This window comes from Entelurus aequoreus, linkage group LG01 (assembly GCF_033978785.1).
Source record: "Entelurus aequoreus isolate RoL-2023_Sb linkage group LG01, RoL_Eaeq_v1.1, whole genome shotgun sequence".
Classification (NCBI taxonomy): Eukaryota; Metazoa; Chordata; class Actinopteri; order Syngnathiformes; family Syngnathidae; genus Entelurus; species Entelurus aequoreus.
Genome location: NC_084731.1, coordinates 69,676,492 through 69,694,465, shown reverse-complemented (window position 1 = coordinate 69,694,465; position 17,974 = coordinate 69,676,492). Strand labels below are relative to the sequence as shown.

Here is a 17,974-nt window from a genome sequence, read left to right as displayed (position 1 = left end):
TGGAGGTGGGAGGAAGCCGGAGTACCCGGAGGGAACCCACGCAGTCACGGGGAGAACATGCAAACTCCACACAAAAAGATCCCGAGGCCGGGATTGAACTCACGACTACTCAGGACCTTCGTATTGTGAGGCAGACGCTCTAACCCCTCTTCCACCGTGCTGCCTTAACAATGACAGTTAATTAATCTTGGGGATCAAAAAGGGTCCCACTCATAAAATTGTTAAAAATTAGTCATACTTTTATTTTTACTTCCATGGCTTAAAGCACTAGATAATTTTCAAATTTTTTCGATGATTTAAGTTTTTCTTTTTTTATGCACTTTTTGTCATGGAAAACTTGTTTTTTTAATTGCAATATGCAATATTTTCCCCCAAAATATTTTAAAGTGGAATATTTGATGTGAAGTAATTAAAGTCTGGAATGGGTTAACAATTCATAAAAACATAAATTTTGATTCATTTATTAGCAATGACAGTTTAAAAAAAAAAGTTTATGTTATTACTGACAATATTGCAACTTTTTTACCCATTTGCTATTTTATTCAATTTTTTAATAATATATTGAAAATGTTGACTTTGGACCCCCCTCGCCTAGATCACCCTCCATGGACAGTCTACAGCGTTGGCCGCAGACACCGAGGTGCATTGTGGGACGTCTGCACGTAGGAGGTAAAGGACAGAGGCCAAATCAAAAGAAGTATAAGCTTGAGGATTAGGAGAAACATCCGGAAGAAAGGACTGAGCTCATGTCAACGTCTAAGCTCCATCTGCTTCTCATCCCTCATTATTCATGGCGGCCACACCTGGATCCACTCTCTGGCCACGCAGGGGAGAGGAGATGCGGCGGATGAAGGAGAGGAAATAGGAGCAGCAGGTGTTGACCACTGGTCACGCTCGCGTGCACTAGGAGCGGCGGTGGTGACATCACCGCAGCTGGGTCACGTCGGACGCCGCCTGGCGGGTCACGCTGGACTACGCCACAACAACATATACTTTTGGACCACACGGAACATTTTCTAATGCTGTATATTGTTTTTAAGTTACCTCATGTGATTCATCACAACAAATAATCTAGCACACACTTAAATTAATCATGCAACTTAATTTCAGCGTACAAGCTCTTGTACTTTAACTGCTATACCAGGGGGGTCCAAACTTTACATATATATATATAACCCTCCATTTTGGTGAACGTTAAAGGTCCCGGGGATCCAAGAAGGTCCCTTAAAAACAAGTCAAATAGTATTTTTGTTCCTACTTTCACTGCTACACCTACTCAGTGGTCTAGTGGTTAAAGTGTCCGCCCTGAGATGGGTAGGTTGTGAGTTCAAACCCCGGCCGAGTCATACCAAAGACTATAAAAATGGGAGCCGTTGCCTCCCTGCTTGGCACTCAGCATCAAGGGTTGGAATTGGGGGTTAAATCACCAAAAATTATTCCCGGGCGCGGCCGCCGCTGCTGCTCACTGCTCCCCTCACCTCCCAGGGGGTGAACAAGGGGATGGGTCAAATGCAGAGGGTAATTTCACCACACCTAGTGTGTGTGGGACTATGATTGGTATTTAACTTTAAAATATCTATAGATCAATTTCAGATCTATCTCTTGACATAAAGTTGTTTTTAACGTGTTACGCTCTTTTTGTTAAAGAAAACCCTGTTTTTTGATTAAAATCTTGAACCCTTTTTTTTTTTTTATTGAGACAAAGATTATTTACAGTATGTATTTAGTATTTGTTTGCTTACTATGGTATTGTATTTATTTGTTCACTGTTCTGTTATAGAGAACAAGGAAATGGGATACAAATTGCTATGGTATGAAAAGGGGAAGGATTAAATAAGCTCTGCTTCTTCTTACTCCTTTTCGGCCGTGCTGTAATGAAACAACTGGATTTGTGTGATGCATCACATTGTATCGTATGCACGGTCCAAATAAACTGAACTGAATGTTTAAGGCAAAAACACAAAATATTCAGTATTTCCCCCTTAGAAAATAAAGTGGCATATCTAATGTGACATCATTGGAGCCTTAAATCGGTCAATAATTCATAATATTGATTTTAAATCAGTATGATTAAAACAATCAGACTAAAGGCCCCCACTCATAAAAGTGTTACAAATAAGTCATATTATTTGGACTTTCAATACACTAGATCACTTCCACATTCTATGTTGTTTTTTAAAAAGTGCCATGAGTCTTTAAAATGAAGCTGTGGCCACACTTTGGACAGCCCAGTGATGAGATGGATGCCTACGTCTATGCTTGCTGACAACTTTCACTCCTGAGAAAGTTTTAGATGAAAGTGTCAGCAAGTCTTCTGCAAACAAACCACATGCATTCAAGGGGAATGTGTAAAAACCTTCCTGGGTGACATTCTAAGAATACAATTGCATTTGTCTGCAAATATTGGGGTCTTTTCTTAGCTAATTTTATTTTATAGGCCTCAACAATCACAAAAACCCTGCAAGATACTGCAGGGTCAGACTTTTAGGCAGGATCATAAAGTCATAAGTTGATTTAATGTTATCGAAAAATAAAAACCCACAAAACATTGCAACTTTTACCACAACTTTCTGAACAAGATGCTAAAAAATGTAGGCCTTTTAGGCCTCAACAATCACCAAAAAAATCCTGGAGAGTGACTTTGAGGCATGATCATAAAATCATTAGTTGATTTAATTTTAATGAAAAAAATTAAGACTCAAAACATTGCAACTTTTGCCACAACTTTCTGAAAAAGATGCTGCAAATTCAAGGATTTTAGGTCTCAACAATCACAAAAAAGCCTGCAAAGTTTTGGAGAATTGGACTTTGAAGCGGATCATAAAATCATAAGTTCATTTAATGATATTGGAAAAAATCAAGCCTAAAAAAATTGCAACTTTTGCCGCAACTTTCTGAAAAACATGCTGCAAATTCAGGGATTTTAGGCCTCAACAATCACAAAAAAGATTGCAAAATCGTGGAGGGACTGACTTTTAAGCAGGATTATAAAACCATAAATTGATTTAATGATTCCGTAAAAAATTAAGACTCAAAACATTGCGACTTTGCAACAATTTTCTGAAAAAGATGCTGCAAATTCAGGCCTTTAGGTTTCGACAATCACAAAAAAATCCTGGAGGGACTGACTTTTAGGCAGGATCATAAAATCATGAGTTGATTTAATGTTAATGAAAAAAATTCAGACTCAAAACATTGCAACTTTTGCCACAACTTTCTGAAAAAGATGCTGCGAATTCAGGGATTTTAGGTCTCAACAATCACAAAAAAACCTGCAAAGTTTTGGAGGATTTGACTTTTAAGCGGATCATAAAATCATAAGTCGATTTAATGATATTGGAAAAAATTAAGCCTAAAAAAATTGCTACTTTTGCCGCAACTTTCTGAAAAATATGATACAAATTCAAGGATTTTAGGCCTCAACAATCACAAAAAAGATTGCAAAATCCTGGGGAGACTGACTTTTAAGCGGGATTATAAAACCATAAGTTGATTTAATGATTCCGGAAAAAATTAAGACTCAAAACATTGCGACTTTGCAACAATTTTCTGAAAAAGATGCTGCAAATTCAGGCCTTTAGGCCTCAACAATCACAAAAAAATCCTGGAGGTACTGAATTTTAGGCAGAATCATAAAATCATAAGTAGAGATGTCCGATAATATCGGCCGATATATGCGTTAAAATGTAATATAGGAAATTATCGGTATCGGTTTTTTTATTATCGGTATCGGTTTTTATTTTTTTATTTTTTTTATTCTTTATTAAATCAACATAGAAAACACAAGATACACTTACAATTAGTGCACCAACCCAAAAAACCTCCCTCCCCTCATTCACACAAAAGGGTTGTTTCTTTCTGTTATTAATATTCTGGTTCCTACATTATATATCAATATATATCAATACAGTCTGCAAGGGATACAGTCCGTAAGCACACATGATTGTGCGTGCTCTTGGTCCACTAATAGTACTAACCTTTAACAGTTAATTTTACTAATTTTCATTCATTACTAGTTTCTATGTAACTGTTTTTATATTGTTGTACTTTCTTTTTTATTCAAGAAAATGTTTTTAATTTATTTATCTTATTTTACTAATTTTTTTAAAAAGTACCTTATCTTCACCATACCTGGTTGTCCAAATTAGGCATAATAATGTGTTAATTCCACGACTGCATATATCGGTTGATATCGGTATCGGTATCGGTAATTAAAGAGTTGGACAATATCGGAATATCGGATATCGGCAAAAAGCCATTATCGGACATCCCTAATCATAAGTTGATTTCATGATGTGAAAAAAATTAAACCTCAAAACATTGCAACTTTTGCCGCCACTTTCTGAAAAAGATGCCATGAATTCTAAGATTTTAGGCCTCAACAATCACCAAAAAAATCCTGGAGAGTGACTTTGAGGCAGGATCATAAAATCATAAGTTGATTTAATGTTAATGAAAAAAATTAAGACTCAAAACATTGCAACTTTTGCCACAACTTTCTGAAAAAGATGCAGTGAATTCAGGAATTTTAGGTCTCAACAATCACAAAAAATCCTGCAAACTTTTGGAGTATTGGACTTTTAAGCGGATCATAAAATCATAAATTGATTTAATGATATTGAAAAAAATTAAGACTCAAAACATTACAACTTTTGCCGCAACTTTTTCAAAAAGCTGCCGCAAATTCAATCATTTCGGCCTCTACAATCACACGTAACATTATTAATATTGCTACTACGGATACTTTCAACAAAATCTCCTCAAAACAGCCCACTACCTATAATATGGGCTTTTTAAACATAAGGTCATTGTCTTCCAAAACGTTATTAGTTAATGAAGTCATTAGAGACAACAATCTTGATGTCGTTGGTCTAGCCGAGACCTGGCTCAAACCAGACGAATTTTTTGCGCTGGGTGAGGCGTCTCCTCCTGGCTATACGGGAACGCATATTGCCCGTCCCATTAAAAGGGGAGGGGGTGTTGCACTAATATACAACAAAAACTTTAGCCTTACCTCGGACCTAAATAATAAATATAACTCGTTTGAGGTGCTTACTGTGAGGTTTGTCACACCGCTGCCTCTGCACCTGGCTGTCATCTACCGCCCCCCAGGGCCCTATTCAGACTTTATCAATGAATTTTCAGAGTTCGTTGCTGATCTAGTGACGCACGCCGACAATATAATCATAATGGGAGACTTTAACATCCATATGAATACCCCATCGGACCCTCCATGCGTGGCGCTCCAGACTATAATTGATAGCTGTGGTCTTACACAAATAATAAATGAACCCACGCATCGCAACGGTAATACGATAGATCTAGTGCTTGTCAGGGGTGTCACCGCCTCCAAAGTTACGATACTCCCGTACACTAAAGTAATGTCCGATCATTACCTTATAAAATTCTAAGTTCTGACTCATTGTCAACAAACTAATAATAATAATAATAACTACTATAGCAGCCGCAACATTAATGCTGCCACAACGACGACTCTTACTGACCTACTGCCTTCGGTAATGGCACCATTCCCAAATTATGTGGGCTCTATTGATAACCTCACTAACAACTTTAACGACGCCCTGCGCGACACCATTGATAGTGTAGCACCGCTAAAGCTAAAAAGGGCCCCTAAAAGGCGTACCCCATGGTTTACAGAAGAAACTAAAGCCCAGAAATTATCATGTAGAAAGCTGGGACGCAAATGGTGTGCGACTAAACTTGAGGTTTTCCATCAAGCATGGAGTGATAGTTTAATAACTTATAAACGCATGCTTACCTCAGCTAAAGCTAAATATTACTCAAATCTCATCCACCTCAACAAAAATGATCCTAAATTTTTGTTTAGTACAGTAGCATCGCTAACCCAACAAGGGACTCCTCCCAGTAGCTCCACCCACTCAGCAGATGACTTTATGAATTTCTTTAATAAGAAAATTGAAGTCATTAGAAAAGACATTAAAGACAATGCATCTCAGCTACAACTGGGTTCTATTAACACAGATACGACTGTATATACGACGGACACTGCCCTCCAAAATAGTTTCTCCCTCTTTGATGAAATAACATTGGAGGAATTGTTAAAATGTGTAAATGGGACAAAACAAACAACATGTTTACTTGACCCAATTCCTGGGAAACTCATCAAGGAGCTTTTTGTTTTATTAGGTCCATCAGTGTTAAATATTATAAACTTATCACTTTCCTCTGGTACTGTTCCCCTAGCATTCAAAAAAGCGGTTATTCATCCTCTACTCAAAAGACCTAACCTCGATCCTGACCTCATGGTGAACCACCTTCCGTTTATCTCGAAAATCCTCGAAAAAATTGTCGCACAGCAGCTAAATGAACACTTAGCGTCTAACAATCTCTGTGAACCTTTTCAATCCGGTTTCAGGGCAAATCACTCTACGGAGACAGCCCTCGCAAAAATGACTAATGATCTATTGCTAACGATGGATTCTGATGCGTCATCTATGTTGCTGCTTCTTGATCTTAGTGCCGCTTTCGATACTGTTGATCATAATATTTTATTAGAGCGTATCAAAACGCGTATTGGGATGTCAGACTTAGCCTTGTCTTGGTTTAACTCTTATCTTACTGACAGGATGCAGTGTGTCTCCCATAACAATGTGACCTCGGACTATGTTAAGGTAACGTGCGGAGTTCCCCAGGGTTCGGTTCTTGGCCCTGCACTCTTTAGTATTTACATGCTGCCGCTAGGTGACATCATAAGCAAATACGGTGTTAGCTTTCACTGTTATGCGGATGACACCCAACTCTACATGCCCCTAAAGCTGACCAACACGCCGGATTGTAGTCAGCTGGAGGCGTGTCTTAATGAAATTAAACAATGGATGTCCGCTAACTTTTTGCAACTCAACGCTAAGAAAACGGAAATGCTGATTATCGGTCCTGCTCAACACCGACATCTATTTAATAATACCACCTTAACATTTGACAACCAAACAATTAAACAAGGCGACTCTGTAAAGAATCTAGGTATTATCTTCGACCCAACTCTCTCGTTTGAGTCACACATTAAAAGTGTTACTAAAACGGCCTTCTTTCATCTCCGTAATATCGCTAAAATTTGTTCCATTTTGTCCACAAGCGATGCTGAGATCATTATCCATGCGTTCGTTACATCTCGTCTCGATTACTGTAACGTTTTATTTTCGGGCCTCCCTATGTCTAGCATTAAAAGATTACAGATGGTACAAAATGCGGCTGCTAGACTTTTGACAAAAACAAGAAAGTTTGATCATATTACGCCTATACTGGCTCACTTGCACTGGCTTCCTGTGCACCTAAGATGCGACTTTAAGGTTTTACTACTTACGTATAAAATACTACACGGTCAAGCTCCTGCCTATCTTGCCGATTGTATTGTACCATATGTCCCGGCAAGAAATCTGCGTTCAAAGAACTCCGGCTTATTAGTGATTCCCAGAGCCCAAAAAAAGTCTGCGGGCTATAGAGCGTTTTCTATTCGGGCTCCAATACTCTGGAATGCCCTCCCGGTAAAAGTTAGAGATGCTACCTCAGTAGAAGCATTTAAGTCTCATCTTAAAACTCATTTGTATACTCTAGCCTTTAAATAGACTCCCTTTTTAGACCAGTTGATCTGCCGTTTATTTTCTTTTCTTTTCTACTCTGGACCGCTAGCCTGTTCATCGGATGGGGACATCTCTACGCTGCTGACCCGTCTCCGCTCGGGATGGTTCCTGCTGGCCCCACCATGGACTGGACTTTCGCTGATGTGTTGGACTTTCACAATATTATGTCAGACCCACTCGACATCCATTGCTTTCGGTCTCCCCTAGAGGGGGGGGGGGGGGGGGGGGGGGGTTACCCACATATGCGGTCCTTTCCAAGGTTTCTCATAGTCATTCCCATTGACGTCCCACTGGGGTGAGTTTTCCTTGCCCGTATGTGGGCTCTGTACCGAGGATGTCGTTGTGGCTTGTACAGCCCTTTGAGACACTTGTGATTTAGGGCTATATAAATAAACATTGATTGATTCATTGAACTACTGCTGGGTGACCGCACACTATAAAGGGGAGTGATTAACCAAAACACCTGGTGGGAACACTAATTGCTAAACTAAGACAGGTGAGGAGAATCAGTGCCCATGGAAACCAACAGTAAACAGGGAAAGAGTGTGCACCCAGGAAACAGACTAACACAGAAACATTACCAAAAACATACATCATGCCATGATCCGAGTAACGGATCATGACAGATTCGATGATACTGAAAAAAGTCAAGCATAAAAACATTGCAACTTTTGCTGCAACGTTTTGGAAAATATGCTGCAAATTCAGGGATTTTAGGCCTCAACAATCACAAAAAAAATTGCAAAATCCTGGAGAAACGGACTTTTAGGCAGGATCATAAAATCATAAGTTGATTTAATGTTACCAAAAAAAATGAAGACTCAAAACATTGTTACTTTTACCACAACTTTCTGAACAAGATGCTATGAATTCAGGGATTTTAGGCCTCAACAATCACAAACAAATCCTAAAGAGACTGACTTTGAGGCAGGATCATAAAATCATAAGTTAAGTCAATAATATTGAAAAAAATTAAGACTCAAAACATTGCAACTTTTGCTGCAACGTTTTGGAAAAAGATGCTGCGAATTCAGGCATTTTAGGCCTCAACGATCACAAACAAATCCAGGAGGGACTGACTTTTAGGTAGGATCATAAAATCATAAGTTAAGTCAATAATATTGAAAAAAATTAAGACTCAAAACATTGCAACTTTTGCTGCATCGTTTTTGAAAAAGATGCTGCGAATTCAGGGATTTTAGGCCTCAACAATCACAAACAAATCCTAAAGAGACTGACTTTGAGGCAGGATCATAAAATCATAAGTTAAGTCAATAATATTGAAAAAAATTAAGACTCAAAACATTGCAACTTTTGCTGCATCGTTTTTGAAAAAGATGCTGCGAATTCAGGGATTTTAGGCCTCAACAATCACAAAAATATCCGAAAGAGACTGACTTTTAAGCGGATCACAAAATCCCAAGTTGATTTAAAGGCCTACTGAAATTTTTTTTTTTTATTTAAACGGGGATAGCAGATCCATTCTATGTGTCATAATTGATCATTTCGCGATATTGCCATATTTTTGCTGAAAGGATTTAGTATAGAACAACGAAGATAAAGTTCGCAACTTTTCAATCAATCAATGTTTATTTATATAGCCCTAAATCACAAGTGTCTCAAAGGGCTGTACAAGCCACAACGACATCCTCGGTACAGAGCCCACATACGGGCAAGGAAAAACTCACCCCAGTGGGACGTCGGTGAATGACTATGAGAAACCTTGGAGAGGACCGCATATGTGGGTAACCCCCCCCCCCCCTCTAGGGGAGACCGAAAGCAATGGATGTCGAGTGGGTCTGACATAACATTGTGAAAGTCCAGTCCACAGTGGATCCAACACATCAGCGAGAGTCCAGTCCACAGCGGGGCCAACAGGAAACCATCCCGAGCGGAGACAGGTCAGCAGCGCAGAGATGTCCCCAACCGATGCACAGGCTAGTGGTCCACCCGGGGTCCCGACTCTGGACAGCCAGCAACTCCCCCTCGCAAGGGACAGGGGAGAAGAGGAGAGAAGAAAAGAAACGGCAGATCAACTGGTCTAAAAAAGGGGGGTCTATTTAAAGGCTAGATTATACAAATGAGTTTTAAGATGGGACTTAAATGCTTCTACTGAGGTAGCATCTCTAACTGTTACCGGGAGGGCATTCCAGAGTACTGGAGCCCGAATAGAAAACGCTCTATAGCCCGCAGACTTTTTTTTGGCTCTGGGAATCACTAATAAGCCGGAGTTCTTTGAACGCAGATTTCTTGTCGGGACATATGGTACAATACAATCGGCGAGATAGGCTGGAGCTAAACCGTGTAGTATTTTATACGTAAGTAGTAAAACCTTAAAGTCGCATCTTAAGTGCACAGGAAGCCAGTGCAGGTGAGCCAGTATAGGCGTAATATGATCAAACGTTCTTGTTTGTGTTCTCGCATTTTGTATCAACTGTAATCTTTTAATGCTAGACATAGGGAGACCCGAAAATAATACGTTACAGTAATCGAGACGAGACGTAACGAACGCATGAATAATGATCTCAGCGTCGCTAGTGGACAAGATGGAACGAATTTTAGCGATATTACGGAGATGAAAGAAGGCCGTTTTAGTAACACTCTTAATGTGTGACTCAAACGAGAGAGTTGGGTCGAAGATAATACCCAGATTCTTTACCGAGTCGCCTTGTGTAATTGTTTGGTTGTCAAATGTTAAGGTGGTATTATTAAATAGATGTTGGTGTCTAGCAGGACCGATAATCAGCATTTCCGTTTTCTTAGCGTTGAGTTGCAAAAAGTTAGCGGACATCCATTGTTTAATTTCATTAAGACACGCCTCCAGCTGACTACAATCCGGCGTGTTGGTCAGCTTTAGGGGCATGTAGAGTTGAGTGTCATCAGCATAACAGTGAAAGCTAACACCGTACTTGCGTATGATGTCACCCAGCGGCAGCATGTAAATATTAAAGAGTGCAGGGCCAAGAACCGAACCCTGGGGAACTCCGCACGTTACCTTGACATAGTCTGAGGTCACATTGTTATGGGAGACACACTGCATCCTGTCAGTAAGATAAGAGTTAAACCAAGACAAGGCTAAGTCTGACATACCAATACGTGTTTTGATACGCTCTAATAAAATATTATGATCGACGGTATCGAAAGCGGCGCTAAGATCAAGAAGCAGCAACATAGATGACGCATCAGAATCCATCGTTAGCAATAGATCATTAGTCATTTTTGCGAGGGCTGTCTCCGTAGAGTGATTTGCCCTGAAACCGGATTGAAAAGGTTCACAGAGATTGTTAGTCACTAAGTGTTCATTTAGCTGCTGTGCAACAATTTTTTTGAGAATTTTGGAAATAAACGGAAGGTGGGAGACCGGTCGGTAGTTTACCATGAGGTCAGGATCGAGGTTAGGTCTTTTGAGCAGAGGATGAATAACCGCTTTTTTTGAATGCTAGGGGAACAGTGCCGGAGGAAAGTGATAAGTTTATAATATTTAACACTGATGGACCTAATAATACAAACAGTTCCTTGATAAGTTTCCCAGGAAGTGGGTCAAGTAAACATGTTGTTTGTTTTATCCCACTTACACGCTGTAATAATTCCTCTAATGTTATTTCATCAAAAATAGAGAGACTATTTTGGAGGGCAGTGTCCGTCGTATATACAGTCGTATTTGTGTTAATAGAACCCAGTTGTAGCTGGGATGCGTTGTCTTTAATCTCCTTTCTAATGAGTTCAATTTTCTTATTAAAGAAATTCATAAAATCATCTGCCGAGTGGGTGGAGCTACTGGGAGGAGTCCCTTGTTGGGTTAGCGATGCTACTGTACTAAACAGAAATTTAGGATCGTTTTTGTTGAGGCGGATGAGATTTGAGTAGTATTTAGCTTTAGCTAAGGTAAGCATGCATTTATAAGTTATTAAACTATCACTCCATGCTTGATGGAAAACCTCAAGTTTAGTCGCGCGCCATTTGCGTTCCAGTTTTCTACATGATAGTTTATGAGCTCTAATTTCTTCTGTAAACCATGGGGTACACCTTTTAGGGGCCCTTTTTTGCTTTAGCGGTGCTATACTATCAATAATTTCGCGCAAGGCATCGTCAAAGTTGTTAGTGAGGTTATCAATAGAGCCAACATAATTTGGGAATGGTGCCATTACCAAAGGCAGTAGGTCAGCAAGAGTCATCGTTGTGGCAGCATTAATGTTGCGGCCGCTATAGCAGTTATTATTATTATTAGCTTGTTGACAATGAGTCAAAACTTCAAATTTTATAAGGTAATGATCGGACATTACTTTAGTATATGGAAGTATCATAACTTTGGAGGTGGTGACACCCCTGACAAGCACTAGATCTATTGTATTACCGTTGCGATGTGTGGGTTCATGTATTATTTGTGTAAGACCACAGCTATCAATTATGGTTTGGAGCGCCACGCACTGAGGGTCCGATGGGGTATTCATATGGATATTAAAGTCCCCCATTATGATTATATTGTCGGCGTGCGTCACTAGATCAGCAACGAACTCTGAGAATTCACTGATAAAGTCCGAATAGGGCCCAGGGTCTCTGATAAAAAAAAGCCTTGCCCCTACCGGAAGTAGCGTGACGTAGTCAGTTGGTCGCCTCCTCATATTTTCCTATTGTTTTCAATGCAGCTAGAGCGATTCGGACCGAGAAAGCGACGATTACCCCATTAATTTGAGCGAGGATGAAAGATTTGTGGATGAGGAACGTTAGAGTGACGGACTAGAATGCAGTGCAATCTTTTTTCGCTCTGACCGTAACTTAGGTATAAGCTAGCTCATTGGATTCCACACTCTCTCCTTTTTCTATTGTGGATCACGGATTTGTATTTTAAACCACCTCGGATACTATATCCTATTGAAAATGAGAGTCGAGAACGCGAAATGGACATTCACAGTGACTTTTATCTCCACGACAATACATCGACGAAACACTTTAGCTACGGAGCTAACGTGATAGCATTGTGCTTAACTGCATATAGAAACAAAATAAATAAATCCCTGACTGGAAGGATAGACAGAAGATCAACAATACTATTAAACCAGGGACATGTAAATACACGGTTAATGCTTTCCAGCCTGGCGAAGCTTTAAAATGCTGTTGCTAATGACGCCATTGAAGCTAACTTAACTACGGAGCTAACGTGATAGCATCGTGCTTAACTGCATATAGAAACAAAATAAATAAATCCCTGACTGGAAGGATAGACAGAAGATCAACAATACTATTAAACCAGGGACATGTAAATACACGGTTAATGCTTTCCAGCTTGGCGAAGCTTAAAAATGCTGTTGCTAACGACGCCATTGAAGCTAACTTAGTATAACGGGACCTCACAAAGCTATGATAAAAACATTAGCGCTCCACCTACGCCAGCCAGCCCTCATCTGCTCATCAACACCCGTGCTCACCTGCGTTCCAGCGATCGACGGAAGGACGAAGGACTTCACCACGATCATCCGTGCGGTCGGTGGCTAGCGTCGGCTAGCGCGTCTGCTATCCGAGTCAAAGACTTCCTGGTTGTGTTGCTGTAGTCCGCCGCTAATACACCGATCCCACCTACAACTTTCTTCTTTGCAGTCTTCATTGTTCATTAAACAAATTGCAAAAGATTCACCAACACAGATGTCCAGAATACTGTGGAATTATGAGATGAAAACCGAGCTATTTTGTATTGTATTCAATGGGGTACCGATACTTCTGTTTCACTGGCTACGTCACGCGCATACGTCATCATCCAAAGGCGTTTTCAACCGGAAGTTTAGCGGGAAATTTAAAATTGCACTTTATAAGTTAACCCGGCCGTTTTGGCATGTGTTGCAATGTTAAGATTTCATCATTGATATATAAACTATCAGACTGCGTGGTCAATAGTAGTGGGTTTCAGTAGGCCTTTAATGGTATTGAAAAAAATTAAGACTCAAACAATTGCAACTTTTGCCGCAACTATTTGAACAAGACTAAAGTTAAGTTAAAGTACCAATGATTGTCACACACACACGAGGTGTGGCGAAATTATTCTCTGCATTTGACCCATCACCATTGATCACCCCCTGGGAGGTGAGGGGAGCAGTGAACAGCAGTGGTGGCCGCGCCCGGGAATAATTTTTGGTGATTAAACCCCCAATTCCAACCCTTGATGCCGAGTGCCAAGCAGGTAATGGGTCCCATTTTTTATAGTCTTTGGTATGACTCGGCCGGGGTTTGGTCTCACAACCTACCGATCTCAGGGCGGACACTCTAACCAAGATGCTGCAAATTCAGAGAATTCAGGCCTCAACAATCACCAAAAAATTCTGGAGGAACTGACTTTTAGGCAGGAACATAAAATCATAAGTTGATTTAATGTTATCGAAAAAAATTAAAACTCAAAACATTGCAAGTTTCGCTGCAACTTTCTGAACAAGATGTTGCAAATTTTGGGATTTTAGGCCTCAACAATCACAAAAAAGATAGCAAAATCCTGGAGAGACTTTTAGGCAGATCATGAAATTATAAGTCGAGTCAATAATACTGAAAAAAAATTAAAAAATAATTGCAACTTTTGCTACAACTTTCTGAAAAAGATGCTGCAAATTCAGGAATTTTAGGCCTAAATAATCACAAAAAACATGCAAAATCCTGGAGGGTTAGACTTTTAGGCAGGATCATAAAATCATAAGTTGATTTAATGTCATCGAAAAAAATTAAGACTCAAAACTGCAACTTTTGCGGCAATTTTCTGAACAAGATGCTGCAAATTCAGGCCTTTTATGTCTCAACAATCACAAAAGCCTAGAAATACTTACTTTTAAGCAAATCATAAAATCATAAGTTGATTTAATGATATTTTAAAAAATGAGGACTTAAAACATTGCAATTTATGCTGCAACTTTTTGAACAAGATGCTGCGAATTCAGGGATTTTAGGCCTCAACAATCACAAACAAATCCTGGAGAAACTGACTTTTAAGCAAATCATAAAATCATAAGTTGAGTCAATAATATTAAAAAAAAATTCAGATTCAAAACATTGCAACTTTCGCTGCAACTTTCTGAAAAAGATGCTGTGAATTCAGGCCTTTTAGGCCTCAACAATAACTAACAAATCCTGGAGGCACTGACTTTTAGGTAGGATCATAAAATCATAAGTTAAAATAAAAAAAATTAAGCCTCAAAACATTGCAACTTTTGTCTCAACTTTCTGAAAAAGATGCTGCGAATTTAGGGGTTTTAGGCCTCAACAATCACAAAAAAAAGCAAAATCCTGGAGGGTTGGACTTTTAGGCAGGATCATAAAATCATAAGTTGAATTAATGATATTTAAAAAAATGAAGACTCAAATCATTGCAACTTATGCTGCAACTTTTTGAACAAGATGCAGCAAATTAAGGGATTTTATGCCTCAACAATCACAAGAAACCTGCAAAATCCTGGAGGGACAGACTTTTAGGCAGGATCATAAAATCATAAGTTCCATCCATCCATCCATTTTCTACCGCTTATTCCCTTCATGAAAATAAAAAAATTCAGCCCCAAAACATTGCAACTTTTGTCTCAACTTTCTGAAAAAGATGCCGCGAATTCAGGGATTTTAGGCCTCAAAAATCACAAAAAATCCTGGAGAGACTGACTTTCAAGCAGGAAGAAAGTTAATTGTGTGAAGCTGAAAAGGTCTGAGTTCCATAATCCTCCAAGAGTCCCATTATAGTCCAACATATCTTTTATGAGGACCTGGGTCTGGGATATAGATCTTTACTATGAGCTTCATGCACTAATGCTCATTCCAGACCTGTGTGAAACTACAGCATATTGTCAAGGCATGTCTTTATGAGAGGTTTTCTACAGAAATAGCCGGTGAATGGGGCGGGGGAGGGTGGAGGTCCGCTCCCTCGGGTGCATTTAAGACCACATACCTGCTGGGCCAGCGAGAACAGATCCTGATGCAGCGCCAGCACCGCCCTATAGAAGGCACCGTCGTGGGTGTCCCTGGGGATCATGCAGGTATATTCCTCCATGCTGTCCCAGTGCCCTGCAAGGGAAAACTATCATGTAGAAAGCACATGAACAACAAACATGACACGTTCAAGACTGTATTGTCTTCATGTTAAATAATATCATATGTTATGGCACACATTGATTGAGCAAGGCAGGATAGCTAGCCATTGTCACATGTTTACTTGGTAAACAAATACTGTGCAGGCTGGAGATAATGCCAAGGAGAAGCCAGAGCTTGAAAATTGGTTTTATCGTCGTTAAAGTCGTCTTTTTACAAAAACCTTGGTTTCCTAATGAAATAGGTAAAAAAAAAAGTGGATGAGACGGAAGCAGGGTGGAGATGGAAGTATTAATACCGCACTTTAGTCAATAAATAACTTTTATTTACTAAACTTTAGGGCTGTCAAATTTAACTAACGTGATTAATCACAAAAAACAATGCATATATTAAAATGACACAGCCGTTCCTGGATGCTACTTTTGTGCTGTAAAATGTTTTTGTTTGTGCTGTTACAGTTTTTAAGTTGTTCTGACTAGTGATGTCACCCAGCCTTGTCAAAATCTCCTCAAACTTGTTCTCATCTAAATATGATAGTTAGTTAGTTAATGTGTGGTTATTCATTACTAGGCCCATAACAACAAACTATAATAGTTAAACCAGGGGGGTCCAAACTACGGCCCGCCAGACAACGGCAGGGTGCCAACAGCTTCATTTTAAACAGATGACGGTCTAATTGCTACAAATCTGCCAACCTTGTGGACAATATGTGAACGTCAAGTCAATGAACATTAATTTCCCTTCAAAGCACAGTGAACACAGCACATAATTTACTCATATGACCCAATCCAAACAACCTTCCCCACTCGCGGTGCAAACTGCAAACGAAACACAAAAAGTCAACACACATGGTCACACATAACACAACCTGCTCACTGAACTTTGTGGATTTTATAAAACATGTCCAAACACCACACACAATTCTAAATTACACCCATAGTATGTGTGGGACTATCAGTGGTACTTTAACTTTATTTAAAGGCACTACAATGCATGATGGGAAAAATGCAAAACACTCTTCACACAAAAGTATACATACAGCAATGTTAATATTTGGTTGCATGTCCCTTGGCAAGTTTCACTGCAATAAGGCACTTTTGGTAGCCATCCACAAGCTTCGGCTTGAATTTTTGACCACTCCTCTTGACAAAATTAGTGCAGTTCAGCTAAATGTGTTGGTTTTCTGACATGGACTTGTTTCTTCAGCATTGTCCACACGTTTAAGTCGGGACTTTGGGAAGGCCATTCTAAAACCATAATTCTAGCCAGATTTAGCCATTCCTTTACCACTTTTGACGTGTGTTAGGGGTCATTGTCCTGTTGGAACACCCAACTGCACCCAAGAACCAACCTCCTGCCTGATGATTTTAGCTTGTCCTGAAGAATTTGGAGGTAATCCTCCTTTTTCATTGTCCCATTTACTCTCTGTAAAGCACCAGTTCCATTGGCAGCCAAACAGGCCCAGAGCATAATACTACCACCACCATGCTTGATGGTAGTCACGGTGTTCCTGGGATTAAAGGCCTCACCTTTTCTTCTCCAAACATATTGCTGGGTATTGTGGCCAAACAGCTCCATTTTTGTTTCATCTGACCACAGAACTCTCCTCCAGAAGGTCTTATATGTGTCCATGTGATCAGCAGCCAACTTTAGACAAGCCTTAAGGTGTCACTTCTGGAGCAAGGGCTTCCTTCTTGCAAGGTAGCCTCTCAGTCCATGGCGATGCAAAACAGGCTTGACTGTGGACACTGACACCTGTGTTCCAGCAGCTTCCAATTCATTGCAGACCTGCTTTTTGGTGGTTCTCGGTTGACTCTTGATCATCCTGACCAATTTTCTCTCAGCAGAAGGTGATAGCTTGCGTTTTCTTCCTGATAGTGGCAGTGACAAAACTGTGCCATGCACTTTATACTTACCAACAATTGTCTGCACAGTTGCTCTTGAGACCTTAAGCTGCTTCAAAATGGCTCCAAGTGACTTTCCTGACTTGTTCAAGTCAATGATTCGTCTTTTCAGAACTGTGCTGAGTTCCTTTGACTTTCCCATTGTCGCGTTTGTAACCGAGTCTAATGGCTGCATCACATGAGCCCTATTTAAATGGGCTCAGAGAAATCTACAGGTATGGTCAATCACAATCACTCACATGAAGTTAAGAGGCCATGCCATGAAGCTAATTTGATTTGATTGTAACTTTTCTACACCACCAAAATTGATGTATGTTACTAATTGATGTTATACTTTTGACCCAGCAGATTTGCTCACATTTTCATATATATACTGTTTATGTGTACATATACATATTATAG

General features: G+C 39.8%; 1 protein-coding gene across 1 annotated transcript in view; it reads right to left on the bottom strand.

The window, feature by feature from the left end:
- LOC133656329 (serine/threonine-protein kinase mTOR-like) overlaps positions 1-17,974 on the bottom strand; it is a 274,420-nt gene that overhangs the window by 116,968 nt on the left and 139,478 nt on the right. The window contains exon 14 of the mRNA XM_062057364.1: positions 15,529-15,644. Coding sequence (XP_061913348.1) covers positions 15,529-15,644 — 116 coding nt within the window. The remainder of the gene's footprint in view (positions 1-15,528; positions 15,645-17,974) is intronic.